The sequence below is a fragment of the Ruditapes philippinarum genome, unplaced genomic scaffold (genome assembly GCF_026571515.1).
Source record: "Ruditapes philippinarum isolate M1 unplaced genomic scaffold, ASM2657151v2 ctg6814_1_1_1_1, whole genome shotgun sequence".
Lineage (NCBI taxonomy): Eukaryota > Metazoa > Mollusca > Bivalvia > Venerida > Veneridae > Ruditapes > Ruditapes philippinarum.
The window spans coordinates 1,259-26,620 of NW_026856353.1; the positions used below are offsets into that span (position 1 = coordinate 1,259).

At 32.2% G+C, this 25,362-nt stretch overlaps 2 protein-coding genes across 4 annotated transcripts in view; one reads left to right on the forward strand and one right to left on the reverse strand.

Moving 5' to 3' along the window:
- Positions 1-636: 636 nt before the first annotated feature.
- LOC132746272 (uncharacterized) lies at positions 637-13,949 on the reverse strand (the record flags this gene model as incomplete). Its single annotated transcript, XM_060735376.1, is given in 8 exon segments — positions 637-698; positions 956-997; positions 1,622-1,735; positions 3,948-4,118; positions 4,332-4,490; positions 4,692-5,199; positions 5,875-6,008; positions 13,788-13,949. Coding segments are annotated over 7 exon segments (1,082 nt in total), but the record flags the coding sequence as incomplete, so codon positions are not given.
- The window catches only part of LOC132746270 (uncharacterized), a 64,414-nt gene continuing 52,448 nt past the window's right edge, over positions 13,397-25,362 (forward strand). For 2 of the 3 annotated variants that reach the window (XM_060735374.1, XM_060735371.1), the window contains exons 1-2: positions 13,397-13,575; positions 14,941-15,078. The gene's annotated coding sequence lies outside the window, so the exon portion shown is untranslated. The remainder of the gene's footprint in view (positions 13,576-14,940; positions 15,079-25,362) is intronic. The other variant, XM_060735372.1, reaches the window with a different exon arrangement.

A 25,362-nucleotide genomic window follows, 5' to 3' on the forward strand; every position in this document is an offset into this window, starting at 1 on the left:
GTGTCTTAAACTTACACAACACTTATTAAAGAATTAGTGATAGTGGAAGATGCAAAAATTAGATAAAAAGTTCGTAAGACTTGACAAAATGTGACTGATTCTCTCATGAAATGTTTAGTCTTTTGTAGCTCTCATAAAGGTCTTAAAATGTGTTTTGGGTACACTTTTGCATGACCATAAGCAGTACTTTAACAAGGGTAAAGACAGCACTAGATTACTTTGTTGTTAATAAAATACAGGTAAAATGTCAAGAAAACATAAATAATGAGTTACATGAATTTTGAAATCACCCATCGTATTCACAAAACACAAAGTATATCTCTTAAAGTTATATTTCTCTTTCATTATTATCTGAATTTTTACATATTTTATACCCTCATATTTAAACTAATGAACATATCTAATAAAAACAAAATATGAAACGGGGCAATGCCATGGAACAAGGTTTTCAACAGAAGGCATAATATTATTAGCTCTTTACTAATAACCAAAGTTTTTTATTGTGTTTTTTTTTTTGGTATTTAAATTTCAAGTGTATTAGTAAATATAACCTTTTGTTGATGCTGATGCTGATGCTCAACATCTGGCTTTTCTATGGTAGCAAAAGGAAACAGCTCAAGCAAACGAAAAAACTCTTTTCGTGATTCTGCGATGGTTGCGATGAATTGTATAGCCTTGAAATCCACATGGTCGTCAACCTTAAGGAACGCAATAAATATATTAGTCTGTTCAAAGTTGTTTTTGATCTTTAGAAAATATATTTTAAAGATTCAACATATAAGCCTGAAGTTTGGGCATTTAAACGAATCATAAACTTACTTTGCAGAAAGTAAAATCTATCTTGTACAGTATTTAAGCTATCCTTTTTTAAAGCAATAATATTGAATTATGTTATAGAAACAATGCGGGATTTTTTCCACTAAAATGTAACTGATATTGTTAAATGATCATTTACAAGTGGCTTTATCCAACTGTTCTCTTCTTCCTTTTGGTTGACCTGAAAACAGTGAAAATAAGCAAATTTATATGATTAGCGTATATAATTTCAACATATGACATTTTCAACAATAAGTTGATAAAACTACCATTATGTAATACAAGTTCATGGGAGTTTTTGCATTTCGGCATTTTACTTGCCCTATGATTCTAGGCTTACATTCAACTCGCAAGCACGCTATGTTAGACTTGTTCGATGTACATTGTATTTTATGTACAATTTTATGAGTACTGTATTCTCTATTTTTTATTTTCATTTATTTAATCTTATTTTTGTGCGATTGCCAATTTATATTAAGAAGCAATAAAATTTCCTTTTACATATTCATAATATCTAATTAAACTAAAGAAAGCGTAAATTACAGTACTTATGCTATAGTGAAGTTACAGGACTTTGATGAAACATATGATGATAAAACTGAAAGTTGATACAGAAAATAAGGACATTAAATTATTAAATCTCCTTTATGTCTGCATGCAAACCGGTTTCGTTTTTTATTTAATAATATTTTACATGTAAATTAGTAATTGTTTATTACAGTGAAAATAGTTTAAAATAAATGAATTTTGTCGAAAATCATTTAAAACCAAAGATGTCTAAAATATTCACTACAATTATACATACTATCGATTGTAAACTGTCCCGCTCATTTTCGAGTTCCTTTACTCTTTCTTTCAGTTTGTTATTTTCTTCTTGAAGTTCTGATAAAACATCAGGTTCATCTTCTGTTATACTTTCCTAGGCAAGATAATACAAAACAAACTACAATATTTATATCTTAATATTTATGTTACATACACTTCTCTGAGCATTAAACTGACTTGGCATTAAGGATACTAGTACATTTTGATCAATAATCATGATCAATCTCCAAAATGCTTCAGAAATCTGTGGTCCATAAAAATGGTTTGCAGTTATGAAAGCAACTGCCAGCAACGATATGCTTTCGCTGTAAAACTTTTTTTGGATAAGAATTGACTGGTAGGATGTCCTATTTACCGAGTATATCGGTACTGCCTTGACTTTATGGATCATCGTGCTCAAACATGTCAAATGTCATTTTCCAGGGATGACCGGTAGGACAGAGACTCAAAATTAAGCTGTGCGGGAATCATCTGAGATGGTCAAGTATAATAAAAGATATGTTCAATATACATGTACCTTTTTACAACACAACATTCCATAGTAACATATGTTTATTTTTCACATCGAAATAGATGAATACAACGGTTAACAGCAAAGCAACGGATCACATGCTCGTTATTAATCTTAACCAAATCTTTATCAATAATTTATGTTTCCTGCAAAATTTGACTTTTTCACAATGATAAAACAAACCGTCTTGATACCCATTCAAATTCTTAATAAACCCTGAGATCTCTTACCGTATATAAAGATTTATAATTCAAATATATGTGAAGAAATGAAACTGATATAAATCTGGCACACAGCAAAATATATGTAGAAAAATACACTATGTTAATATATGTAGAAAAATACACTATGTTATGGTGTCCTATTCGTCCCCAAAATTTCGCTAGAAAACGCGCGATAATAATCGCCTCAAAATGGCGAAATTTAGTACTTAATTTCGCATGTCTTAAATTTCGTTAGTCTCTCAAGCGATAATTATCGCCCTTTCTATAGACAAAGGACACTTTTACTAGCGAAAATATTTAATATCATCGGGGTGATCCGGGAAGTATAGCTCTGCCTTGCTGATTCGGAGCTCACCCTGGGTGGTTAGTAAGGAATTACCGTAGTGTTGCCGGGGTAAGTGTGACCGCAACAATAATTCCACCCCGGATCTTCCCGGATCATCTCGGTTACTTACCGAGATGGTCCTGGGCTCTGCCGGGAGTCAGTGAGACCGCAGCTTAATTTATTTCTCTCATTTTATGTACAAGCATGACAAACATGAATAAAAGTACAATGAGGCTCAAACAGCGAAAAATATAATGGTTAATAATTTGAAATTACATTTAGATTTGTATACTTTCCAGTTTCACGTACATGGAGAGCAAAAACTGTTGTATATGTATATTGCTAAAACATATTAACTAATAGAACAAGCTGGTAGTAGTGTTTAATTTTGTTTCTTAATTTTTCTTTCTTTCTTGGTATTTTACCAATGTGATTCGATTTAAACAAAAAATTATCACTGGACGGACTTACAGTGAAAAATGTAGTTAAATTGGTTGGTTTTGGAGAGAAAAGAAAAGAAAAAAAGAAGAAAAAAATGAAGTAAAGGGGGAAAATAATACACGTGAAAGTATTTAATTGACGATTACTGCTCAATAGTCATAATAACAATCAACATTTTTTTACATATTCATATCACAATATCATGAAGCGAAAATAGTTTGAAACAAAATGAATATACTACATGTACTAGTATTCCCGTTAACATAATGCATGCGCATCATTTTCAAGTGATACATGGAGAAGTCTAATGATTAACAATAACAAACAATATAGGGTATAGAATAGAAATTCCATGGTTACTTGAATGATCTCAATTTTATGAAGTGCGAATGGCAGACGAGGGGAGATAACAAAATAGCTTTACATAGTAGATTTACTTCCCTTTAGTTAAAGTTGCCTAATGTTCAAGTGTTTTTATGCAAAGTGAATTGAATATAACTTATGATGTATTTTAGAGAATTTTTTTCAGATCGGCGCCCTTTAACGCGATAATAATCGCGTGAATAACATACAACATGAATTTAAGACGTTAATTATCGAGGTTCGCTAATATACGTTTCCCTGTTCTCAATAAAGGCGCCCGAGTGACTAGCGAAATTAAAACATGCGAAATTTAGTGCTAAATTTTGCCCTTTTGGGGCGATAATTATCGCGTGTTTTGTGGACTAAATAGGACACCGTACTTTGTATCTTTAATAGTTTTATATGCAGATATTAAAATGTTCGAGAATTCAGGTAAACTTACTTCTACTTGAAGCAATAGTTTTCTGGTTTTTGGCAAAGCTTTGTCTGAAATCGAGCCTTCGCTTTTTGCAATTTGTTTTTCTAAGGTGGCGACCTTTATCTCCAAATATTTTTTGACAAGTAGTGTGTACACGTCCATTGGGTATTCTTCCTGTAAGTCTATTCCCTTCAGCTATTAACAAATATGAATTACAATACTTGGTTTCTAAAGGAAAGAAATTAAGGCAAAATACAACCCGAGGAAAAATATATAACTATTTTGCAGGAATTATATCAATTTATGAAAAAAGGGATTGTATTTACGTTATCAGCTTATCAAGGGGCAATTCTTTCACAGGAGGAAACCTTCTGCTTTGCGTAAATAAAATTATTTTCGAAAATATACCCGTTTGATGCTACTTATGACATCCTCACAGGCAAGAAATAATCTGGATTCGTCAAATTTTGACAGCAAATTAATTATGTTATCAAATATGGCATCCAGTCTTTTTTCTTCCACATGGTTTTCTTCAGAAAGCAAGAGTTCGTCCCTGTCGTTGTAAATCTGAAAGAACATGATTACCAAAAATGTTTTTAGGACGTACTCCATTTTGAAGGTTAAAATAATTTGTAACACTTATAGCTAATTGATATTTTGACTTCATTCATATTCACTGAAAGTTTACACTAAGCCATCTAAAAATCACAGAATGCTTCAGCTTATCATGAATCATACAAAATGTACTGCTTCTATTAGTATACTTACTTCGTCGAACATGCTTGTAGAATACTCGAAGGCAAACAACTGACAGTTACTCATTATTTTCAGTAAGTACGATATATCCAATTCAACGAAATCCGACCTCGATATATCGTCTTCAGTTTCAACAAACAGCATTGCCAGATTCCAGACATATTGAAAACATATGTCTGACGACGGTAAACACGGCATCGTATCATGGTTTCCCGATGGTGGTTCAGTGGAGCGGTATAGAAGACGAAGTTTGTCGTACAGCACTAAGCAAACGGGGTGATCGCAAGACATATTCCGCTTTCTCCCAAAGTGTTTTATTTCACTTTTTCTAGCACACTGGACGAATATTTCAACATTGGATCTTTCTTCATCAGTTAAATTTGAAATGTAGTTTTTCCATTTCTTCTCTATTATGTGAAACAGTGCTTTCTTTGCCTCGCTGTGAGCTAGGATGGCCGTTGTCCAGTTTTTAAACCCGCTTTTACAAATATCTTCATTCGTGTCCGTGAATAATGACAAACTAAAATGTGAAAAGTTGCATAATATTGGCAATCGAATATACTTGATTATTTCATTAAATAAAATGGACAGTAGAAGGCAAAGCCCTTCATTCAGACAAAAGTGTAATGGTGTGTATATTATTACCGTGAATTGTCACAGCTTATACAAACACCTCTGAAAAAAACATGTTTATGAACCATTGTCTTCTTTGGGGCTGTAGGTCGCTGTAAATCTTCCTTTTATAGCTCACAATATTGAGCAAAATAAAGAAAAATGATATGTATTGGAAAGTGGAAAGTGTAAAATTTCCAAGTGTTCGCTGTCAATGTTTCTTTTTTAGATTTTCATCTATCTTGAAGGAACACCATTTAGGTCAAAAAGTCAAAACATATAAAATTTGAATTTCTTATATAAAAAAAACTGTGACACTTAATTTAAATTAATGGAACATTAAAATAATGCAAAACCGTCAACTCGTTCAGGAAAACGCAAGACTGAACTTTTTAAAATATTTTGTTCCATTTTAGATTGACTTAGCGCCAAGTAAATAATATAATACTTGTATTTAACTCGTCTGAGTCTCTTTAACAAGTTAACAAGTTGATATTCACATTATGAAGATTACAAAATTATCAATTGGATTTTAAAGCATTTTTAAACATAATTGATGATATAAATTGCAAAAAAAGTTAACCTTTCTTTTTCTATTGTGTCCATCATCACCGAGGTCGTATTAATTTTCAACAGTGTCCGGTAAACCAAACATAAATACTGACTGGCTTCAACTACTATGGTTTACATCATTCTTACACATTTGAGGCATAGGCTCTGTAAAAAAAGTTAAAATGTATCAAAAACTATTGTTAAAGGCGACGAATATTTTCCTAGCTTATCAGTAAAACTATTCAGGACCAGTGACCTTGACCCAAGACACCTTCCTCTTTAACAAAAATAAGATGGCCATACAATGTATGTTTCTATCAAAGATGGTATACATTAGTCAATAAATATAAATGGGAGACAAGCGTTATAATGTTTGATGATATATTTTTGGTTGGGTTTTACGTCGCACTGTAACACCGCACTTTGGGGTCAAACGCTTTTGGGTCCGACCCCAAAGTGCGTTACGTACTTTGGGGTCAGACCCCTGAGTGCGTTACGCACTTTGGGGTCCAATTTCGAACCCAAAGTGCGTTAAACAGGTACATATGCATTTTGTAACTTCAGGCAAACGACCGCACTTTGGGGTCATAGAAAATTAATATAGGGTTAACGCACGTTTTTCCGTGTTATAACGTCTGCAGAGTCCCGAGGAACGGTTGGTGCCCGAGCCCGGTAGGGCGAGGGCTCCAACAGTTCCGAGGGACTCTGCAGACTTTATAACACGAAATAAACGTGCGTTGACGCTATTATAGCATAAAATTTTAAAACAGATTCGTGATGTATATTATATATAAAACACAAACATTAAATCCTTGTGCTTGAACGGTATTTATCCAACTCTCCATGTTTTACGTATGCGTTTTATTTTTTCCGGGGCCAACAACTTGAGAACCGAACGAAATTTCGAATTTTAATTGATTTAACAAAGTTTAACTTTGGAGATATATCAACTTAAGAAAAACATATCATTACTCTACCAAAGACAAAACAGGCGCCTCAGAAATTCCTAGAATGGTTACAGATTGGCGGTAGGAAAAAGATCAGTGACATCAGATTCAATTTCAGAATCGGTTTTTTAAGCATGCAAGTTTAAAAAAAATCAGGCATAAAACATTATTCTCTCAAAGAAACATAATGAACATTTATCAATATAAACGTCAATAAAACAACGTTTTCTTATATTCATTTTGTGCCTTCCATTTTTGTAAGTTAATCGGGGGATTAAACTGAATGACAGATTCTACTAGTATTTGTTTACATTGACAACTGTCCGTTTCTAAGAAAGGGCGACAACCAAGATAAGCGGCGATGTCTATACGCCGTATTGCCGGCATAATTACTTGAATATGCGACTGAGGCCCTCGAATTAATAATTCCAATATAACAAGAGCGCATGACTCTGGCAAACAGGCCAAATCGTCATTTTTTGTTTGTTTTCTGGGCCCTGCATGTATTGCGCATAGGTAAAACCGGGCTATAACAAGAGCGCGTGACTATGTTAACGCATGGTTTTGGCCCCGTTATAACATGGGCAAAAGAGGGAATAATAGCCGATTTTATGCTATAATGTTCATTATGTTTTAAAGTCAAAGCCAATGGTAAACAAAAAATCAAGGTATTAAAACGCAAAACATGTGCCCTGAATCAAAGTAGAATTAATAGAGATTTAAATGATCTTGATCAGTTAGTGAAGAACTTTCACCAAATAAATCACCATATAAAGAATTTGTTTCAATTATTAAGCTTAAAATTTTTTTCTCTCAAATTTTCCATTTATTTTAAAAAAATGTACACCTTTCATTAACTCCATTGTTTTTTTAGTTTCTTACACATTTTATAAAAATATGATAGTCTTAGCATAGACAAAGGTATGAATTCTTGGTAATCATAGTAAGACATTTAGTACAAAATTTGCCTGATATTATGTTGAAAGAGCCATTTATTTAGCTAAATGTGACATATAAGAAACTTGACTAGGTGTAGATGCGGCTTTAAGTAGTGGTCCGTACAGGCAGTACTAAAAATATCAACTATTTAAATAGTCGCACATTAAGAGCGGAACTTCAGAATAATGTAAAATTCTCACTGGGGGTATAGAGAGGATTGTGGGGTATCGACCCCCCGCGAGGGTTAAAAATAACGTTTTAAAGGCCCATTTTGGTTTTATTTGTTTTTCTTAAAAGCTTTTTATTTTGATGTTCTTCTATATTATCCTAAAAATACACATTATAATTATGTTTAATGTGTATTTTGTGTAATAATACATTAGATAACATATTGAATAAGCCTTATTCATAAACTAACGTTGTGTGCCGATAATTGTTACACATATTTCCATCTCATTACAAACCACTTCCATATACGATAGTATCTGCTGAGGACCCATTAAAATCTTGATTTACCCTATTTCGTTTTATATTATTAAAGTAACAATTCTGAATTAACTAATTATAGTTCTTTTAATGTTGAATGCTGTAGACTGAAAACAGAAGTCAAGCTATGCCAATCTGCCACAACTGGGGAAAATAAAACATTTAAGATGGATTCTAAGATAGATGCCATACTGAAAGAATACATCATACTCGACAATTAAGATCATAAGTGTATATTTAGATGAATTGCACATCCGATTATGGCAGGAATTATTTTCAAACACGTATATCGTAATTTTCGAATAATTACGGAATAAAGTCATCTCATCTCATTCAAAATGGCAGCGGTTTTGGTAATACATAAAACTGACGTAAGTTTGAATATAGAAATCAACACAGTTTCAATTTAAAAATGTTATTATTTTATTTGAAAAATATACAACGTTTCGACTCAAAAGTCTTCATCAGGTATACTTTGTTTACAGGAAATAACGTCAACGTCATATGACGTCAAGGACAACGACGTCAAAATGTAATACATAATTTGGCGTATAAATGTAATATGTAGGATCTTATTAAAAGATAGACAAGAACTATCCTTTACATTTTATTTTAGAATGGCCAATGAAAATTGCCAGATTTAGTTTTGTAATTTTAAAATGACCAATGAAAACTTTTCTTATATTCAGTTCATCCCTGTAAATTTTACAGGAAGTCAAACTGAAAACATAATGGCCTTGGGCCAGAATAACTCGTTGCGGACATATTAAAGTATATATAAGAAAAGTCTCGGTCTATGGTTTTCCTTCAACTTTTTTGCTTCCGAGGGATCACTTCGTTTGCAGATTGTTTGTAAAGTTTCAACAACGCTTGCAAATCAAAGCACAGAAGGCGCTGAATTTGTTTGGGTCTCAGAATGTCACAAAGGTGAAGGTTGTGAGATAATAAAGCAATTTGTACTTTTATTGTGCCACCAATGCTTTCCAGCGTTTTAATTGTAGTAGATTGGCTATAAAACTAATCGTAACACTGATATTCGATCCAATGTTTATTTGACTGAAACAATTAGAAAAAAAAAGATTTGCCTTAACTGGGATTTGTACTCCAGAACTCTCGCTTCCTAAGCGAGCGCGCTAACCCCTCGGCCACGATTTGTACTCCAGAACTCTCGCTTCCTAAGCGAGCGCGCAAAACCCTCGGCCACGGTGGATTTACATATTATCGGCCTGAAGAAAACCATATTATTCTAGTTAGGGTTTGTAACGACGCTAACTGTTGTTTAACACTTGTGTAAAGAATCATGGCGCTTACTATAAGCATATATATCTATAAAAAATTAAACAATATTAGAAATCTTCGACCATTCGGGAATTATTTTGCTTGAAAATTAATCCGCCTGTCATGTGACCATATTAACGCAGTGATCTTCCCTACAATTTTTCGGTCTAAGTGTTACTTATAAAGGGAAGTAATCGCTTCAAAAAAGCGGACTACTTTCGGCACTTGAAATTAACAGCGTTAGGGTCTGAAATTTCGCTACCATTATTTGTTTGGTCTGACGACCCAAACAAATAAAAACTATCGCGGATTTCTTTCTGTTCCTCTACTTTTTAAAGACAAACAAAGCATGAGGTGTAGAGTCAAGCCATGAACGATATCGGCCATTGGAGTCAAAATGTTCCTTGCTGTTTCCACCAAATGGTATAAAATATGGAGGTTTATACATTCACCGCGACATTTTGTACGATTTTGGCAGAAAACCTCGAGAGTTTGTAAGTTGTCCGCGACATTTTGTGATAAAGCGATTTATTGCTGGCTTAAAATGGCCGCAAACGGCCACCTTATATATGATATTTGTAAAACGCTATTTTTTTTCTTTTTAATGAGTGCAATGCTCTGTTACAACCAGTTTTGCAATAAAAACGAGTTTTGCAATAATTTTATTGCAAAAGCAAAACAAATGAATGGTTAAATGTTTTAAACAAATTTTTCAAAAGAAAAAAATGAACAAAAATAAGATTTTCCTTTTTAAAATTTTAAAAGGTATGTCTAGTCACACTTGTTGTTCTGTCGAAGTATGAATTCTTTTCATAAATAAATGAAAAAGTTTTTAAAAAATGTATTCAAAATTTAAACATTTGACGGTCATGGTCTTTTAAAGCTCAAGGTCAAGGCCACTTCAACCTGTCCAAAAGTTGTTTTTTCCACGTATGAAATAATCCATTGATTTATTACAAAGTTACAACTGATAAACCATAAAGGTCCTAAATAAGTCAAGGTTAATTTGAGTTTGATAAACATGAACATCCTGACATAAATATGTTGTGTTTTAGTATGAAGATAATCCATTTATAAATAACAACGGTATAACCAATTACAGATTAAATGTTTCATTAATTTCACCATGGCAGCCGATGTCAAATAATTTGACATTATGGTCAAAGTCATTTAAAGCTCAAGATCAACATAATTTCGACATTTAAGAAGGTCTTGTCAAAAATGTTGTTTTGCAAAAGTATGAAGAAAATCCATTTATTCATATAACAAAACTACAGTCAATTATAGCAAAAAAAAAGTAGAAATTTAATAATCTAACCTTTAAAGTCAAGGTTATAAAAAGGTCAATTTGAGTTTGATCGAGATTGATCCTAAGAAAGTTCTTTTATAATATGAAGTCAATCCATTCAGTTATAACAAAATTATAGCCAGTTTCACAGAAAAAAATGAAAATTTCAATATTTTCACCGTAAAGGTCAACTTCATTTATGAGTGAAGGTCAAAGTATGTCTGGTTAACTTGAAGGAGGTCTTTTCTAAAAGATTATAATGTTAAAGTTTGAAGACAATCAATTAAAAAAATATCAAAGTTATAGTCCCTTATAGCAAAAATCAGCTAAAAACAAGCAGAATTTAGACATTTGACCTTAAAGGTCAAGGTCATTTATGAATAACTGTCAAGGTTAATCTTGATTACTTGAAAGTCTTGTCCCAAGGGTTGTTGTGGCCATATATGAACACAATACACCGAGAACTTAAAAAGTATGATCAATGTACAAGTTTTTGGACGGCAACGCTGACATAACTGTAATAATAGCTCTTTTTTTCTCTTTTTTCTTGTTTTCTTCAAAAAAAAAACGTCGAGCTAAATATTATTCAAGTGAGATATACATTGATCAAGGGTTTAATAAATGTAAGTTTCACGCTTTGGTGACTCATTCTTAATAGAATATTTAGGTGTATTATGTTAAATCAATTTAATCTATTTTATCCGGTATGATTTCATTTCACAACGTTCTATTCGCACGCGGATTTAAGTAAAGATATAAACTGATAACTAAAGTGATAATCAATAAAATTTTATTCACAAACGACCAACCTTTTTAAAGGTAAACAAATTGATTTATGTTCCATTGGTTAGTTTCATTAAAGATGTCTTTAAATATAATCAATATATTTTTTAAAATTACGGAACGTGTACATTTAAACGCAACAGAAAGCGCTGTAAATAAGGCATTATAAATATGTGATTTAAAGAAAGTGAATGTCATTCAATATAGATAACTACCGGGCCTTTCAATGATATATTGTATAAGTACAATGTTTATATTAGGCTTTATTAAGTGACGTAAGAGTTATAGAGTTATTTTGTTACGGCGTATTACATTCAATGTATGTATGTACACACACGTATTTTTTGACAAGATGAGTTTTGATATTCTAACAATTAAACATTAACTGTTCGAAAAGTTTTTACAACATTATAATCAGCAATCAAGCTGATCAGGTTTAATAATCTGTTAAAAAGTATAATAGAAAATGTATTTCTAGTTGAGGTCTCTTGTTAATTTTCGACCAAAATTGTCTCACATAGAGAAAGGACATTTAATATATTATACATTTTTTGATATATTTAGAAATTGTATCTAGAGCAAAACTGAAAATTATTATCTGTACTCCTCAGAATAAAAATTACATGCATTCTGACAAATTCTTTAAAGCTGCAATACAGAGCTGACATTGTGATACATTTCTATGCATTATTCAATCAAATAATCAATATTTATTTATTCGTACTTATTTATTTACTTTTAACATGAGTATGCACAGTATGCTTCTAGAACTATTGTGAATATTGATTTATGGATTGCTGTTTTTCTGTTAATTGATATTGCTTAATGTTAACAGTTATACATTTGACTATCTGTTAATATTGTATCTGGCGGTTTTAACATTACTGTTTTGTTAATTTCATAATTATATGTTCAGCTCTTCTCACTACACTACAACGTCTCATTGTATAAATAATTTTATATTTTGGAGGATAGTACAAGATACAGATACAGAAAGAGGCCCCAATTCCAGAAGCTTCTCCTTGTTCTTTAACGTGCCAAGTGTTTACGCACTCATACACGGGACATCCATTTAAAGTTTCATCCTTAAGACTGGTTAGTAATTTTAGTTGGCCAGACCGGGAATCGAACCAACAATGTCGAGATTAACAAGTCTCGCGCTCTAACCGATTGAGTTATGCGGGCTGACTGGTATTGTCGACCTATAGTTGGTAAATTCCGTAAACGTTACGATCTAATTGTAAATCGATATGAATGTATAGAACAGGTTGTTAAATGGTCTATTTTAAGAATCCCCCTTAGCGTTGTCTGTCAAGGTCTTAAGAGTATAGACGTAAACTCGTAGGTCCGAATCCTGGTTCATCCACTTTTATTTCTTTGAATTATGCTTAGTGCAGAGCAATTGTAATGTTCACGTGGATATGAAATTGGCTCGACGAAATTCTTTCAGACGTTTTGAGAAAAAAAAGAAGCGTTTTATTCGTTCGACAATTATGTTCGGATCTCGGCAAAATATGAAAGCGAAACTATTTTATTCGATAACCTTACAGCCGTTATCGAGACAAGCCCCTGAGCTGTCAGTTTCTACGCATCAACACTCCAAACCAGTGTTGAATAGCGGTCCGGATAAGTATCGCTGACACCGAAATTATTTCTTTAAACGAAAAAAAGGGTCAACGTTCTCCCCTCCTTCCGCAATTTAAAAACGAAACTTCAGACCTTTCGAAAGTTTAGCTGACCTGCAAACATTCAAGATCATTGTATACTGTTAACAATAAGATATAGGTAAATTTGTGAACGGACATCAACAGTAAAAAAAAGACTTACTTTATTTTCCTTTGAAAAAATGTTTAAACCGAAAATACGATCCTTTTTTGTTGCTGCTTTTGCAAATGTAAACAAACAATTAATTCCCTTTCACCTACGCGTGTAGGGGGCGCTCAACGAAAGATTAGAGACGACATTTTGCTTGTTGACAATTCCTTGAGGATCATTAGCAAACTAAGTGTTTGTAAGTTATTATATGTATTTGTTGTTGTGTTATATGCATTCATTTTGTCACACGCATAATTTTAAAACTTTAACACGAGATTTTTTGTCCGCAGATGTAAATCACTTTTGGTTTCGATATTTATTCCAAGTAAGCAAGATCTACTATCCTACACATTGGAGTTTGGGCGTTTTCTTTTAGAAAAAAAAAGTCATTAAAAGATAAAATTTCACCTCAGACTGAAATAGATGATTAATACATGTCTTGTCCGACGTAAAAACATCTATAGATGTAAAGTATTTGTAATATTCATCCTTCTGTATATATATGATTTTCAACCGTGGCAACGTTTTATTTTGTAAATATTGACACACCCGTTAACTTTAGTATAAGTTGAACACGATAACGTTTACATTAATCGGTCGTACCATTTTGATAAAATGGGTTGTTCAAGTTCTCTAATTATTACATTTTGAAAATTTATTGCAAGAGAAACGAATAAACGTAAATCCGAGTAGCGTAGTGATTATAAAGTTCAGATGATGAAGATCTCAGGTTATAAAAATGTTTGTTCTTCTCGAGTTTAGTATATTTTTAAATTTAGGATATATCTTTCATAGTTTGTAACGTAATGTTTACAATGTTTTACACAATTTATACGGTTAAGCAAGATTGAATGCATTTGATTTTTAACAGATTGAACAGATTGAATAGCATTATCAACTTCATTTTGTTGACATTTTTATCAATTTTGGCTCATTCGTACATACATTTTTTCTTCCATTGCTCATAAATCACCCTTATCACAACAGTGTGGTCTATATAATGCGAGTTTGCGAATTGTGTGACATAAACTATTAAATTCGTTCCTGAAATAGCAATGTTGAATGAAATTCACCAGAAACTAAAAATCGAGTCCGGCGCTTGTTGAGAAATTTAAAAAAAAAAAAAACAAGAAGAGAAAAAATATCTTTTCAAGGAATGAAAGCGTAAAACGGGGCCGAAAACCATTCCAGACAGGCTCCTGAGCTGTCACCTCCTGCGCATCAAAACTTCAAACCGGTGTTGAATACCATACGAGCATCACTGAGACAGAAATTATTTCTTTCATATAATGATGAAAAAATAGGGCCAACGTTCTTCCCTACTTCTGAAATCTTACCCTAGATTTATTTATTTTCGAAAATTTAACTGCAAACATTTAAAATCATTGTATAGTGTTAAATAATAAGATCTCGGTAGATTTAAAACGAATATCAGAACATGAAAAGACTTACATTTATTTCCTTTGAACAAAATGTTTAAACCGAAAATACGATGTTTTGATGGGATATACACTTTTGTAAATAAAAAACAAAAACAACTCCCTTCTACATACGCGTATAGGTGGCGCTCAACGAATGGTAACAGACGACCAACAATTAACTCCCTTCTACATACGCGTGTAGGTGGCGCTCAACGAATGGTAACAGACGACTGCCTTGTTTACAAGCATTTGGGGATTATTACACAAAATAAGTATTTGTAAGTTTTTTTATATGAATTTGTGATTATTGTAATGTGATGCATTTATTTTGTCACACGCATAGTTTTAAAATTTTAACACGATATTTATGTCCGCATGTGTCAATCACTTTTGGTTTCGATTATTATTCAAAGCAAGTGGCAATTCATAATAGGGTGGAACTAGATGATTAATAAATGTCTTGTCCGACGAAAAAATTCATCAATGTAAGGTACTTTTAATGTTTATCCTTCTGTTATTTTAAACCTTTGCAATGTTTTATTTTGTAAATATTGACTTTAAGCTGCACGGCTCCAGAGGAGCCAACATATTTAAAGAAAATCAATATCCTAACATTTTAAGAAAGGTTAAAACGTTCAAGATCCAAGTTATATTTTACATGTGCGGTTTAAGGCTAATTTTGTAGTATCTTATCACCATATTTCTACTGCCTTCTTAAAAAGTATGTTAAAACTATAAAGTTGTAAAAATGTTATGTTAACTTTAAAGTAAATTATGATTTTATTTCTTTGCTGAGTAATATTTGCAAATTATTTGTTTGACACTGTGTATTTATTCAAACGTTGATGAATATATACATGTAATGGTACTGATACTTAATTACTTCACCAAAAAAGTACTGGTACTGCAGTACCGAGCTAAAATCTAGTACTGGTACTGGTAATGGTACTGCATAATTTGCCAAGTACTAGTAGTGGTACTGAAGTATTACACCCTTAGTACTGATGCAGCTCTGGTCCGGGGCATATCTCAAAATCTATTTGAGATATCAACTCGAAATGTCATAGAGGAGGAATACATACAAGATTTATAATTCTTCCAGCTATTATCATTGAGTTATTTCCTCTTGTTATTTTCTATACTTACTTTTGTCCGGTGCATTTCTCAAAAAGTATTTGATTTATCAACGGTGGATAGATCTTACTTAAGAGGCGTGCATTGCATAAAAAAATTATTCTCGTTTTAATAATATCTAGTTTTTGCCCTTTGTTAGTTTTCATGTTTGATTTTTATCAAGAAAATAACCTGAAAAGTATTTGGATATTAACTGTATACTTTTTAGATTGATAGATCTCATCGTGGATGAATGTAGTGCAGAAGTATAAGAAATTTTCGCTTCATTATTTTTTGAGCTTTTGTCCTTTGCTTTGTTTCATATACAATTTTGTCCAGACCATAACACATAAAGCTTAACAGACATAGTAGATATATGCATTTAGAAACCTCATCGGAGGAAAGGAATGCAGTTGACGAGACTGACAAATCTCTACACCATATGTTTTAAGTGATTCTCCTTTGTATTTTTTTTGTTTAATTATCGATTGTTATTATATTTGTCCTTGCTTAACCTTTAAGTGTTTATCAGCTCAAAACCTCCTGAGTAAAGCTGTTTATACCAATATTTTGGTAATTGCCCTTTCATCTTGTATATAAAATTAATGTATGCCACGGATTTTCATCTTTTTAATACTTTTCTCTAGTTCAATGGGAGATTTTGCAGTCTGTGACTGCTTCTTGTTGGATAAGGCGTTGGTCTTTTATTACAAACGTTAGAGTTAACCAATCTATAGAAAATCCTCTTTTCGAATTTTTAAAAAATTCAGAGTAAGATAAAGTAAATTCACAGGTTTCACAGCAAACAAAATTTACGAGTGTTTAAACGTGAAAAAGCGGTAAAGATATAAGGACTGTCTAAATCTTAACTCAATAAATTAGATTTTCGATTTATTGCTCTTTAATCTTTTCTGATTTTATTTTATTGAGTTTATCAATTTCTTTCAGCATATGTTTCTTACATAGCCAAAGACCTATTAATCATTTTATTTTGACATTAGGGCAAAAGAGTTTGTTTTTAGTTTTTGTATGACAAAATAAAAAGATCGGCGGGCCTAAAATGGTTTGCTGATATTGTTTCGCTATTATTGTTTTTTTTCCCCATTTAAGAAATATGCAATCTATTAAAGTATATTGTTCGAAATATTTCTATAGGTTTAAAATGACAACATGAATTTGGAGTTGAGGTACCTCATTTCAGTTTAACATATTCAACCATGCATTGTGCTTGTTTGAACTACAATATCGTTTTATAACTTGTTTTACTCCCAGGGTCGTGTAGTTGATGTACTATTCATTAAAACGACAAGCGTTCGTTCTGTTTAACCTTAAAGAGGTAATTATCTCGGTAGTAAATCCATAACTTGAAAATGGAAAAATGAAGATCAGTAGATTAAGTAGATGTATCGCTTAAATGTGACAAGTATATATATATTGCAATAATGTGTTGAAATGGAATTTGACAATGATACTATAAATGGATGCATAATATAAATATCATTAGAGAAAGTTATAGAAAAGTTTGAAAAAGTGAACATGATCATTAATATTATGAAAGTTAAGATAGATAGATTGCAATATGAAGTGAGTAATTATTGCACTTATTTGATATGCATGACAATAAATATATTTTGTAGGATGTCAATAATAGGAAACTTTCGTCATTTATGTACTATATTTTTGCTGTGAAAACAAATAATCATCCAGGCTGTGTGTGTGATTTCAGACTTGGATCAAATTCGTAAAATGACGTTCAAAATTGGAATAGCTGAATGTATTTTGGCCTAAAATGACCTCAAAATGATGAATTCTTTACAAAATTGTTCTACCAAAGTCGAGTCCTATAACATTTTTGCGCCCTCACTATACAGGGGCATTTTGATTTGCCCTTGTCCTAATCCAGTTTTATTAGAGTTATTGCCCTTGAATTAGTACAGATTGACAATTTTCAATTTGTGTCGCGCGTAGTTCAGAAAGTATATGACCTAGAGTCATTAAACTTTTCAGGACTGTTAGTCACCATGTGTAGTTAAGTTATATAGCTGCGGTTCGGAAAAATTAAGATATCAACATTGGAATAAGGAATGTCCAATATAAACAGACCATTCGTTCATGCACATATTACTACTATAAATCTTTTCTAACCTCTTTAATAGGAGACTTAAACGCCCTTCCAATTAAAATCAAGCATGCTCCTACGCTTGCCGCTTTTACGGGCAGTCTTAAATGTGAAGTAACAAATATGCCGAACTTAAGCGAAAAGACCAAATAATACATACTAGACTTCGAACCAAATGTAGCTATCTTGCATCTGATTTAGTCGACAAGAATATTGCCGAGTCTCAACTGTGTGATTGTTGAGGAGTTGAAAATACCTATCATTTCTTCTTTATTTGTCAAAAATATGCTCATCTACGTCCCTATCTACTAAACAATATTTTCAACTATTGCACTCAAACTGTGCATGTTATTCTTTTCCTGTGGACTCCAACAGCGCACCGCTGTTCATAAATTTATAAGAGATGGTAAAAGATTCTAATGTAACATACTAGTTGTCATAAAATATAGTGTTCACATAACTTCTTTTTTCATAAATGAAGTCTTACCAAAACGATTGTAAACGATAATTTTATATAGAAACATCCTCTTATCTCTATCTTTCTTTTTATCATTTTCCATAAATTACTTACATATTTGTATTTTTTTTTAATTTTAAAATTTATAATTGAATTTTCATTTCCTTTTTTATAGGGTTTAATTAAAAAAATAATAGCCATGTATTATATGAACGTATACATTTTGTTAAAGAAGACTACCATGAGCTATTGCAGCCCTCGGTCCAATTCCTTTCTGCTTAAATCGTAAATCATAATTATATAATTATATTGAATTAAAATTTGTTTAAACCAACGTTGGAAAAATAAGATGTTTTTTTTTTGCCCTAATCACTAAGGGGAGAGTCATATAGAATTTCCTTTGTCTGTCCCTCTGTCATACTGTCCTGCAGACAGTTGAAAGTAGGGTCACCTGTGGCATATGATAACATTTCTAGTTATATGTTTATTTATTAACAAACAAAAACAAAAAAACAACAACAAAAAAAAAAAAAAAAAAAAAAAAAAAAAAAAAACACACACACAAAAAACGCGCTAATTATTCTTTAACTATACTTTAGTGGAATTTAGATTTCGGAAATACTGCATTACACTGTTATCATGAACTACCTATAGGTTGCATAGATAAATCATAAATGTATGATTTCGTCTAGCCTGCATTAATGGTAACAAATTTTACATTTGTGCCATACGGATTTTGTAAGTGCCTTACTAAAGCCGTTATTAACAATTTAAATGTTATTTCAAATTTCTTTTTCAAAACTGTTTTTGTATACATTGCTTTCAATTTATACAGAGTTATAAGCTAAATTTCTATATGCGTTACAGGTTTATCCTCTACCGAACAACATCCACTTCCGGATAAAAACCGCTATAGAAACTAATTCTTCATTCTGCAGTATTGTTACATTCCGACTACACTACATTACAATATTGTTTGCAAAGATCTTTAAATGCTTTAAAAGTTTCAAATAGTTCATTTTCATGAAATAATGCATTCCTTTAAAAAAACAAAAAACAAAAAAAAACAACAAAAAAACAGTTAATTGATAAAATCATAGTATATACTTACGCGTCAAACTTAGCATACACGCATGCGCATGCAAGCATGGATGAATACATCAAAATTATATGAATAAGACAAAGCATCTTAGATAGATATTTAATCAAATAAAATTCCTGATTTATATTTATGCAATGAAAATGTCCTAAAAGGATGTACAAAATGAGTATACAGGAAATGTTTATTGCCTGATTCAGTAACGGGTAAAATTAACGATTCGGCAACTCAATCATTCGACCCATAAAAATTTGTCGAACTAAGGATATTGACGATTTAGCCTGAGCATGGAGCTAAAATAAACATATGCATTTCGACTTTCATATAATTTTGAAAAGTTCCGTACGGCTAGACAATTCAATGTGTCCTGGATAGCCGTATGTGACTCACGTACGGCTAGAACTTTTGGCTAGCCGTACGGGTCCGTACGGCTAGCCATGCACTTTCTTAATGCAAGCGGTACCAATGTTGGGGAAACTGTAGACTCCTTATAAATTATCAAAGACAACTATTACGCATATCAAGAGTATATGAGCCAATATCAGATTTCGCCTGTAATCTTGTCCTTTTTAATTTTTCACAAAATGCATGATCATTTTATAAAAAATAAATGTGCATGCTTGTAAGTACATAAAATATTGTAAACTAAGACATTTACAGGATAAGATATTAAACATGTTTTTTTTTCTAGTAGTGTCATAAACCTAAATTAAAACTGATTTTCCCTCGTCCTTAAGTCAAAATCCCAATTTCAGCTGTTTCTCATGTAAATTTGTATTACTAAAATACATATTTTTGTTAACTAATGCAAAATATAACCTTTTATATAATATATTTATACAAGTAAAAGCCTCAAGTTAAGTATTTCAATTAGCAAAATGCAAGTTATAATTTTGTCCCCAACTTTTTTGACAAAAATGTCCGTCAAGTAACAGTACTATAAGAAGATTATTTTAGTTCAAGTAAATTGTTGTGTGCTCTTCAAAAGAAGGTGATAGGTGTTATACCTGGCTACAGCAACGAAAAATATGGAAATTTTAAATAGGATTTAGAAAATTGGAAGATATTGATTAAAGGTTATAACCATGATTTCGAACAGTGTCCTTTAAGTTACGAGATTCTAATTATCTTCTAACTTATGAGAAAGATTCCCTTTTGTATTGCTTCTATTAACAAATATGTTTCAGTCATGAATTAAATGATCAAAATTGTCTCCCTTATCTCATCTGTGTAAACAGGCTGTAAAATAACCTGAATTAGTCCTTGCAATAACTGTCTTTACAATAATGTTGCTGCAAGTACAAAATCTGTTACTGAAAGTACAAAATACAACACAATTCTTCTTTAACATACAACTATGGATAATAATCTAATTATTATTAATATATTTATTCTATAATTAGACATTTATGCCATTTAAAACTTCTGCTTTATATTATTTTGTTATTTGAAGGACAACCTGTGTTATTGAAGGGACTTTTTAATTCAAACTCAATGTACTGTACTAACATATCTACATTTAAACTTGGAGAAAAGTTATTTTTTGTTTCAGTATCTATATTCAATTTGGTTACTTTTTAGCTCACCTGAGCACAAAGTGCTAAAGGGTGAGCTTTTGTCATCACTCTGCGTCCGTCGTGCGTCGTGCGTCCGCGCGTCGTGCGTCCTTCAAAAAATGGCGTCAAACTTTTCAAACAACATCTCCTCCTAAACCACATGGCCAATTGCAACAACAATTTACAGAAATGATCCTTAGGTGGACCCCTTTTAAAGTTGTTCAAAAAATTAAATTCCATTAAAAACTCTTGTTGCCATGGCAACCAATAGGAAAAACTAAAAAAATCTTCTTTTAAAAAACCCTAAGAGCTAGGGCTTAGATATTTGGCATGAAACATTTTCTAATGAGTGTCTACCAAGTTTGTACAAATCAAAGCCCTAGGGTCAAAATTGGTCCCGCCCCAGGGGGTCATTGATTTTCCCTATATGCATATAGTAAAAACTTTAAAAATCTTCTTTTAAAGAACTCAATAAGCTAGAGCTAAGATATTTAGCATGAAACATGTTCTAATGGGTGTCTACCAAATTTTTTCAAATAAAAGCCCTGGGGTCAAAATTGGCCCCGCCCCGGGGGTCATAGATTTTCCTTACAAAATGTATATGTGTTTAGCAAAAACTTAAAAAAATCTTCTTTGAAAAAACCCAAATAGCTATAGTTAAGATATTAAGCATAAAACATATTCTATTGAGTGTCTACCAAGTTTGTTCAAATAAAAGCCCTGGGGTCGAAATTGGCCCCACCACAGGGGGTCTTTGATTTTCCCTATATGCATATAGTAAAAACTTAAAAAATCTTCTTTTAAAGAACTCAAAGAGCTAGAGCTAAGATATTTAGCATGAAACATTTTCTAATGAGTGTCTACCAAGTTTGTTCAAATAAAATCCCTGGGGTCAAAATTGGCCCCGCCCCAGGGGTGTCATTGATTTTCCCTATATGCATATAGTAAAAACTTAAAAATCTTCTTTTAAAGAACTCAAAGAGCTAGAGCTAAGATATTTAGCATGAAACATGTTCTAATGGGTGTCTACTTAGTTTGTTCAAATAAAAGCCATTGGGTCAAAATTGGCCCCGCCCCGGGGGTCATTGATTTTCCTTATATGTGTATAGCAAAAACTTAAAAAACCTTCTTTGAAAAAATCCCAAATAGCTAGAGTTTAGATATTAAGCATGAAACATCTTCTAGTGGGTGTCTACAAAGTTTGTTCAAATGAAAACCCTGTGGTTATGATTTCCATGATTTCGAACAGTGTCCTTTAAGTAACAAGATTCTAATTATCTTCTAACTTATGAGAAAGATTCCCTTTTGTATTGCTTCTATTAACAAATATGTTTCAGTCATGAATTAAATGATCAAAATTGTCTCCCTTATCTTATCTGTGTAAACAGGCTGTAAAATAACCTGAATAAGTCCTTGCAATAACTGTCTTTACAATAATGTTACTGCAAGTACAAAATCTGTTACTGAAAGTACAAAATAAAACACAATTCTTCTTTAACATACAATTATGGATAATAATCTATTAATTATTAATATATTTATTCTTTAATTAGACATTTATGCCATTTAAAACTTCTGCTTTATATTATTTTGTTATTTGAAGGACAACCTGTGTTATTTAAAGGACTTTTTAATTCAAACTCAATGTACTGTACTAACATATCTACATTTAAACTTGGAGAAAAGTTCTTTTTTGTTTCAGTATTTATATTCAATTTGGTTACTTTTTAGCTCACCTGAGCACAAAGTGCTAAAGGGTGAGCTTTTGTCATCACTCTGCGTCCGTCGTGCGTCGTGCGTCCGTGCGTCGTGCGTCCTTCAAAAAATGGCGTCAAACTTTTCAAACAACATCTCCTCCTAAACCACATGGCCAATTGCAACAACAATTACAGAAATGATCCTTAGGTGGACCCCTTTCAAAGTTGTTCAAAAAATTAAATTCCATTAAAAACTCTGGTTGCCATGGCAACCAATAGGAAAACTAAAAAAATCTTCTTTTAAAAAACCCTTAGAGCTAGAGCTTAGATATTTGGCATGAAACATTTTCTAATGAGTGTCTACCAAGTTTGTTCAAATCAAAGCCCTAGGGTCAAAATTGGCCCCGCCCCAGGGGGTCATTGATTTTCCCTATATGCATATAGTAAAAACTTTAAAAATCTTCTTTTAAAGAACTCAATAAGCTAGAGCTAAGATATTTAGCATGAAACATGTTCTAATGGATGTCTACCAAGTTTTTTCAAATAAAAGCCCTGGGGTCAAAATTGGCCCCGCCCCGGGGGTCATAGATTTTCCTTATATGTGTATAGCAAAAACTTAAAAAATCTTCTTTGAAAAAACCTAAATAGCTATAGTTTAGATATTAAGCATGTAACATCGTCTAGTGAGTGTCTACCAAGTTTGTTCCAATAAAATCCCTGGGGTCAAAATTGGCCCCACCACAGGGGGTCTTTGATTTTCCCTATATGCATATTGTAAAAACTTAAAAAATCTTCTTTTAAAGAACTCAAAGAGCTAGAGCTAAGATATTTAGCATGAAACATCTTCTAATGAGTGTCTACCAAGTTTGTTCAAATAAAATCCCTTGGGTCAAAATTGGTCCCGCCCCAGGCGTGTCATTGATTTTCCCTATATGCATATAGTAAAAACTTAAAAATCTTCTTTTAAAGAACTCAAAGAGCTAGAGCTAAGATATTTAGCATGAAACATGTTCTAATGGTGGTCTACCAAGTTTGTTCAAATAAATGCCCTGGGGTCAAAATTGGCCCCGTCCCAGGGGGTCATTGATTTTCCTTATATGTGTATAGCAAAAACTTAAAAAACCTTCTTTGAAAAAACCCAAATAGATGGAGTTTAGATATTAAGCTTGAAACATCTTCTAGTGAGTGTCTACAAAGTTTGTTCAAAGAAAAGCCCTGGGGTCAAAATTGGCCCTGCCCCGGGGGTCATTGATTTTCCTTATATGACAGTGTATACATAGCAGAAACTTAAAAATCTTCTTTGAAAAAACCCAGATAGCAGAGTTTAGATATTAAGCATGAAACATCTTCTAGTGAGTGTCTACCACGTTTGTTCAAATAAAAGCCCGGGGTCAAAATTGGCCCCGCCCCAGGGTGTCTTTGATTTTCCCTATATGCATATAGTAAAAACTTAAAAAATCTTTTTTTGAAAAAACCCAAATAGCTGGAGTTTAGATATTAAGCATAAAAGATCTTCTATTGAGTGTCTACCAAGTTTGTTCAAATAAAAGCCCCTGGATTAAAATTGGCCCTGACGGGGGGAGTAGATCATTGTTTTTCATTATATGTGTGTAGTAAAAACTTAACATTGTGAAGCATCTTCTAATGGGTGTCTTCTAAGTTTGTTCAAATAAAAGCCCCGCTGCGGGTGCCTTTATACAGGTGAGCGACCTCAGGGTCATCATGGCCCTCTTGTTTTTTTTATGGTAAATTGCTTTTTTAAAATTGGGGAAAATCTGAATAATCTTGCACCCTTTAGAATCCTCAACATTAAGTTGCTGTAAGGACAATATACATATTGTGGTAATTGAAATGCATGCCATTTCACAAAACAACTGTAGCGATTTTAGAAATAAAAGTAATAAGCAGTACCAGTATATAGAAGGTACTTATCTCTACAGACTTATTTTTTGCATAGAATTACAGTTTACTTTGGAAAATAGAAATCAAACCTCACTTATATCATTCACAAGCAAGCCTTTAAAGCATGCATTTTTACAAAAGAAAATTGATGTTTTCAAAACTACTAAAATTAGTCATTAAAAGTAGTCTCTTGAAACTTAGAACATGACTGTTTGTTTACTTTCCAAGTCCTATTTTGGCCTCTCGTAAAATTCCTGACATTATCGTAATTTGTGAACACAGTAAGTTTCTTTTTTGTTTTGTTTGCTTAAAATGTTGCATCAAAACTGTTAAGGTCAGTTGGCAAATTTCAAGCTTGAATGGTTGAAAAGACCCCAGGCTATTTCAGGCACAGAAGGGCCACTAACAATTTTTAAGCTATATGAATGGCTTTGTCACAAGAAAGAATCTCTGGAATTTATTACAGCCATTCAGGATTTAAATTATGCATTCTAAAAGGCCAATAACTTTTGCATTTAATTTTAATTATTTAACTTAGAAAACTCCTGATTAAAAACATAGCATGTAAAATCGATCTTCAAAACTTCTGATGGTTTTCTCTTTGAACTTGTTTATAAAA